At 37.7% G+C, this 7,352-nt stretch overlaps 1 protein-coding gene across 1 annotated transcript; it reads left to right on the forward strand.

Moving 5' to 3' along the window:
* Positions 1–4,027: 4,027 nt before the first annotated feature.
* On the forward strand, positions 4,028–7,138 carry LOC144701769 (nascent polypeptide-associated complex subunit beta-like). The gene is made up of 6 exons (XM_078573524.1): positions 4,028–4,164; positions 5,856–5,923; positions 6,027–6,175; positions 6,249–6,305; positions 6,715–6,753; positions 6,831–7,138. Exons 2-6 carry the CDS (start codon positions 5,856–5,858, stop codon positions 7,037–7,039), a joined length of 522 nt encoding a protein of 173 aa, XP_078429650.1. The 5' UTR covers positions 4,028–4,164; the 3' UTR covers positions 7,040–7,138.
* Positions 7,139–7,352: the final 214 nt, after the last annotated feature.

A 7,352-nucleotide genomic window follows, 5' to 3' on the forward strand; every position in this document is an offset into this window, starting at 1 on the left:
TAAAGATAGACAGATTCATAGCTCAATCGATATATCCATCGATATACAGGTATATATAGGTGGATTGAAACGTGCAGATAGAGAGATAAATGATTACATAAAAAGTTGATTTTGTATGTTAATGACAAACACATAAATATCCATATAAATAGATGGATATATAGACGGACGGATGAATGGATTAATGAAAAAAATAAAATAAATAGATTGAATTATGGATAGATCAACAGATAGATGTATGGATGAATGGACATATATGTATATATGATTAGACAGGAAGATAGATAGATAGGAAGATATATGGATGGATGGATCAATAGATTGCATTAAGCGGATGCACTGTAGACATTGTGTGAGGGATACTCGCCATCCACCAATTGAAAGGCCACTTCCAAGGGAGAATAATAACATGCTATTTAGTAGGTTTGTATGACCATATTTTCATGTTTAATTGCATGAAAAAGGGCCTAAAATGATTAATTCATTATTAAGATGTTTTTTATGTTTTGTGGATTTTAATGTATTTTTGGAAAAAATTTAACGTCGTATTCTAAAATAAAATTAACTTTTGAGTCGGAATATAAATTTTAGAAATTATATGCTGTTACATTCTTATGTATATATGATTTTTACAAATTAATTAATTTAATATATACTTGACCTGCCAAGTGTTGCCATTCAATTTGTTGAATGAGAATTAGTCACCATTTTCCGTAATGATTTGTGAAACCAACCATTGCAAAAAAGACATCATTATGGCATCACAAATCACAATGTCAAAATGGCCAATCACAGAAAAACGAGTTTTCATTTTTTTAATCGCACCGGGTGACATGTTTGAATAGAAAAAAAATACTCGACATTATCCACAGAAAAATGAGATTTTTGAAAGTCGAGAAAGGAAGAGTAAAATATTGAATCATGTGTTCCTTAAAATAGTCACAATTTGAGCTTATACATGTGGTACACACATGTAATGATGTGATAGGATGAACATAAACTACACTCTGATATCACATGCGAAAACATAACTACTATTTTAACCTATGTACAGGAACGTGCGGCATCGTACCGTGAGACAAGTGAAATAAATGTACGACGTGGTATGCTACAACGCGATGCATGTCACACAAAGATTATTTCATATCTTTTTTATTTTGTCTTTTTTTATGTAAGAACTTTGTCAGCCTCCTCCAAGCCATCGACCAAGAATGATGTGATGAAATCACAACCAATCATTGTGGAGTTTCAGAGATGCTAAGAGCAAAACCCTAATGTGACGTGATGTCAGTGGAGATAAGGAGAGTGAAATATTTAATTTAAATCAACTGCCAAGGTTCATCCAACTTTAGGGCTCAATAACTAGAAATCGGAAAGGTCAATCCAGCTGAAATTTTACGGGCAGCTTCACCTTATTTTCTTCTATCCATCCATATGCTTGAAATAAGATGACCCACAAACTTTGTAATAAACATATTTAAACTCACTTTCTACCTTGGTAAGTTGATTGAGAGAGAATGAGATTTGAAAATCCATCAAGTGTTCCGTCGAGTCATGAGTGACTGGAGAGGGGCAATAGAGAAGAGGGGATGCTTGTCAGCATAATTTAAGTGCTGTGGTCCTTGCTCAACATAAGGATCCAAGGTATGTCTTCACGCCTTACACTGTCTTGTCTCTATCACATTTATTAGGTTAGATCTACATTTTTTGCCTCCACACATCATCTTGCAATTGTAATCATCTCTCACCCCGTCATCTATGTGTCTTCTCATCATCTCATGTTCATTTAAATCGTAAACAATAGATAGCTCATTTATTCATGTATTCTCCTTTGTACATCTTCTCATTCCATCGTCACTCATAGTGGCTTCTCAGGACATTATTTTTGTGCTTGAAACTATGTTTAAATGTCATAAAAGAGGTCATATATTCACAGTTGATCTATGAAACAAAATAATCTCATATCACCTTTTGAGGGACCTGTTACACCCTTATTCATGTATTACCCTTCGAGAAACTACATATGAAACAATAGAATCACATTATAATAATCACAATAAAAAAACAATAAACAAAATCATAACACTTTGAGGAAATTTGTTCCCCTTGACTTCAAATGAAACAAAATAATCACATTTTAAAATGCTTTTCGATGTTCATATTGCCGACATAATATAAAAGATTGTTGGGTTCGGTGCCTTGATTCGTCCATAGAAAACACAAGTCCATGGATGCGGAAGCATGGTAATTGATTCATAATAAATCTTTAAAATCAAACATCGAATGTGCCTTGTGAGGAACTTGTTCCACCCGTGACTTTGTCGATCTGAGATCGTTCTAAAGCCATTCATGCATCCAGCCTCAAGAAGTATCCACGCATCACTTGGCGCTTGGATCTCCACGTCTTCTTCTTCAACTCTTATTGAAAATATTGAAGATCTTCTCACCGTAAAGACAATCTCATTGGTTGAGTGGAGAAGAGAGTGGAGAAAGGGAGGGGCTATCAAATCTGGCTGGCCTGAGTGCTTGAATTGAGTACCCCTTCCCTATTTATATTTTACTTTAAGTTTTTCTCAAAAACCCATAAAGTAAAATATATTCACCAATGCCCTTATGATATTATGCGTGTGACCCTCTCGAGCCATGTGTCATTCTAGTTAATAAATTTAGTGGCCAACAACAATTATTGATCAACTTTATAAATTAACTATATCTACATATAGATTAATTAACTAAGGATCGTTTTAACCCAATATGTAGGTTAAGTTTCCAGCTCGTGGGGTGCCAAACTACAACTCATGCTCCAGAAGATACCGAGTAGTGTTTGAACTCTCCCTTGGAACCTTTACCGTCATCGGTTAGCAGATATGTATAATCTATCATCCGCGTGAGATTCTCGAACGACTTAGGATATAGTTTATCGACAATCCATAATCCGTCATTCGATTAGTACTGATGTGTAACGAGGATCATTAGGGAATGCCTTCTCCAATACCCTCACCACGCTCGCCAAGGAATTTCTGCATCATCTTCCGTGAGTCAATCTCCTCTTATATCAAGGACGAATGATCCCGTCTTGATCACTCAATCATCTCTGTGATCTTCTTACTACATCAAATCTATGACTTGTTTGAATCCCATGATTAGAGGCTCGTAAGTCACAATCAAATTGTAGTCGTCCATTCACGAGATGTCCTTGGACATCTCAGGTTAGCGGATCACTTATACAATTGTGATATAAATCAACCTCATTGTCGTTTAGGTATAATACCACTCATGGATTCATAGGGACCAATTCAGTGAAATCTTTATCCAAAGAGTACCCACGATCTATCCTTAATGTCACCACACTAATAGCCCTAAGATCAGCTATACTTTTTGTATAAGTAGGATCAACTAGTGCTATTCTATTTGGATACTTCGATGTCCATTTCGACTATCCATCGAATAGGAATATTTAGAATACATGTTTAAAGACTAGTGATCGTTGTATTATGATCTCATCATAATTCACTACATCATTGCACATATTCATGGACTTCATTATAAACGTCGTACCAGAATAATAATGAACTTAAATAAACATGATGGTGTGATTGTCTTGAAGGCCACATTTATCCATGTTAATTTTTTGGTAGTTGTCGTGACCAACAACCATCAGAAATCGGCCCAGTGGACAGGCGAGTAGTACGTCAAGCCCTATTTCTTGTGGAACAAACCCCCCCCCCCCCCAACTCACACTCCACACGAACATGGGACGAGTAAAGTGGAAGGCCCGAAAAGTAATTGTTATACTTAGTTAGACTTAGATTAGATGGCTGTTATTGACTCATTCCTATTAGCTATTGACTATTTTTCTTGATTGGGTTTGACTGGTTAGTTAACTTACTGTCATCGGTACCAAAGATGACCATTATCTTGATGTATTAAATCAATATGTTTGCTTCAATACTATCTATGGGACATTTGATAAAGATGAAAGAGAGGGGAGAGAAAGAATATAAGGTTTTTGGGAGGGGCTTAAATAGAAAATTGCTTTAGGGTTTAAATCCAAGATGACATTAAGCTTTGGTAGAAGGCATCATCGTTCCTCATCCACATTCCCATCTCATCGGTTGAAGGCAGGACCAGTTCTCGCCGGTCTTCGGCATTCATCTCGAAGAGGTTTTTTTCGTACCCTTCATCTTCATTTTATTTATTTTTTATTTCATGGCTTTGCCCATCTTTTGTTTGTCACTTTTTCGCTGATCAGCGAGTTAGATAATGCATTCCGTGTGAAATGCCTTCATTTCGGGCGAAGAATAGACAATGGTCTTTATGGGGTTTGATAATCTTGATTTTCTTCGCTACCCTTCATCTTCATTGTAGTAATCTGTGATTTTCTGGTTTGCCCATTTTATGTGGGAATCTTTTTAGCTGATCACTGAGTTAGATAATGCGTCCCTTGAAGTGATATGCCCTCATTTTGAGGGAAGAATGGCCAGTGGTCTTTTTGGGGTTTTATTTTTCTTGGCTACCCTTCATCTTCATTGTAGTAATTTGTGATTTTCTGGTTTGCCCATTTTCTTGGGGCATCTTTTTAGCTGATCAGTGAGTTAGATAGTACGTTGCTTGCAGTCGTATGCCTTCATTTGGGGCAAAGAACGGCCAATGATCTTTATGGGGGTTCTGATTTTCTTGGTTACCCTTCATTTTCATTCAAGTAATTTGTGATTTTGGTTTGTCCATCTTCTGTGGGTAACGTATTCGCGTATGATTCTTTGAGATAGTTTCTTCATAGTAGCGATCTGCCTTTAGTTGTCTTCATGTGAGTTGATTTTCACGGTTGAGATAGTAACATATATTGAATTTATGAACAACGCTGTCACTACAACTATGAAAGGATCTCAGTTTGTACTCTCAGACTGATATATTATTTCATAAATAATCAATAGTTGTGGCCGGGCGACACTTTTGTGCTTCATATTGTAGTCCATCCTGACTTTAACCCTTAAAATTTAAATTGCGATTGGTAACGTGACCTTGCTGCAATCATTTGATGAGTGATGGAAGTTGTCATTTTTCCTGCCTTTCCTGAACGAATAAAATTCGGGGAACATTTTATTCCGGTACTTGCATAGGAGAATCTGCATTGCCTCATGAAAATACCATCGCTGGGTATTATATTTTTCTTATGGACAATTGAGTTCTCATTTTCTACACAGAGATCATGAGAAAATGTACTGCTCTATTTTCATCTGTCTTAAGAATCACAAAATTGAGTTTTCTTAGGCCGAGAAAGTGTACCACTTAAAATTTGTTAAATTTCAGTGTGCCTACTTTGTTTTTCGATGCGATCACAGCTGTATCTAGGGGCGTTTAAGTTATTTGGCCCACTAGGGGCGTTTAAGTTATTTGGCCCACTAGGGGCCTTTCTGTCATTTTACCTGTCAGGGGTACTTCTGCAATTTGCCTTTAAAAAGATGTAGTCCATCCAAGGGAAGTAACTAAAGTTGTGTTAATCCCTTATGTCCTCCGCCACCAAAGTACAACCTACCGCCTCTCCCTCTACGGCGACATCTATCAGGCAGCAATCTTACTGCTGTCCTCTCTTGACAAAAACTCCAAGTTCTTATCAGTTTTGAACAATGTAATAGTTCAATCCTATGATTTTTCCTTATTTTGGCAATCAAACTATGGATGGCAATTATTATTTAATTGATCATGTTTCTGATAAATGTGTACGGTGAAGGTGAAGTTTTTATATTTTCTTGCACCATTGCGTAATGTCAATTTTCGAACCCATGATTCTTTACTTTTTGTTTCTCTTTTTACCAACTTCTATATGATCAAAGATTCAATTTCCTCCATGCTAGATGAATCGTGAAAAGCTCATCAAGATGGCGGGCTCTGTCCGCACCGGCGGGAAGGGAAGCGTGCGAAGGTCTCACTAATTTCCTTTTCTTCTCCATTTTCTGTGCCTCAGTAAAGTAAAAGCAACACATTAATCAATTGAATAATGAATTAAAACAAGTTCTCATCCCTAGAAAGAAGAAGGCAGTCCACAAGACCGCCACCACTGATGACAAGAGGCTTCAAAGTACCCTTAAGAGGATTGGAGTCAACTCCATCCCGTCCATCGAAGAAGTCAACATTTTCAAAGATGACGTGGTCATCCAGTTCTTGAATCCCAAAGGTACGTGTGTTGAATTTACTCTCTTATTATCCTCCATTCTTCATGTTGACTCTCTCTCTCTCTCTTCATTCAGTGCAAGCCTCTCTCCCTGCCAACACATGGGTTGTCAGCGGCTCGCCCCAGACGAAGAGTATACACTCTCTTTTTATTTCTCTTTTTAAATTCTTAGATAAAATATACACATGGGAATCAGAACTCACCTCTTCGCTTTTTCCCTTTATTCTACTTCGGAATAGTTCTGTATTCCATATTTTTTAAGAGCTGCAGATTGAAATTAGAATTTAACTCTATTCAATTTCCCCTTGATTCTAATTAGAAATAGCTCTTTTTATTTTTATAATAGACAAGGAAAATCAGAATTCATCTATATTCATTGATTCCTTTTGAATCAATGAATACTAGATAACTCGCAGAATTTTTGTATATTTACTAGATATTTTTGTAAAATCTACTGATAACTCGCAGAATTTATCTCTGCTCTCTTTTCCCCCTGATTCTGCTTTTTATATTGACATGCTTTTTTTAATAATTGGCTCCAGAGCTACAAGAATTGTTACCAGGGATCATCGGCCAACTGGGTAAGGAGGCAGGAAAGCCCTTTGATTTGTTTTGACGCTTGGTGGCCTGACTGGTTCTTGATGGGCTTGGTCTGTAGGTGCTGATAATCTGGAGAACCTGAGGCGGCTGGCTGAGCAGTTCTCCAAGAAAGGGGTTCCTGGCAGCGGCGATGCCGTCGCAGCAGCAGTGGAGGACGACGATGAGGTGCCCGAGCTCGTGCCCGGCGAGACTTTTGAGGCTGCGGCGGCGGAGGGGGAGAGTAAGTCGTCAGCAGAGGGAGCTGAGGTCAAAGCTGCAGGTTCTTAGAAACGATGGCTTTCTTCTGGTCCCAGTCCTAGTCCATGATTGAGTTTCTTGATTGAGAACGTTGCTAATTACTTGTGCTTTTTCCTCATTCTTCTTTTCCTCCTTTTTGTTCCACTAGAGAGAGAAATAGGTGAGGTTTGGCACAGTGATTTATTGCCATGCTCCTTCAGTAGAGGGAGAGAGAGAAATATAGGGGGAAAGATAGGGAGAGAGAGAGAGGGAGGGAGAGAGAGAGAGAAGAATGTGATAGGACAGAGAGAGTGGATGATAGTAAGAGAGATTGTAGCATATTTGCACTCCTTGCATGGTACCA

This window comes from Wolffia australiana, chromosome 4, assembly GCF_029677425.1.
Source record: "Wolffia australiana isolate 7733 chromosome 4, ASM2967742v1".
NCBI lineage: Eukaryota > Viridiplantae > Streptophyta > Magnoliopsida > Alismatales > Araceae > Wolffia > Wolffia australiana.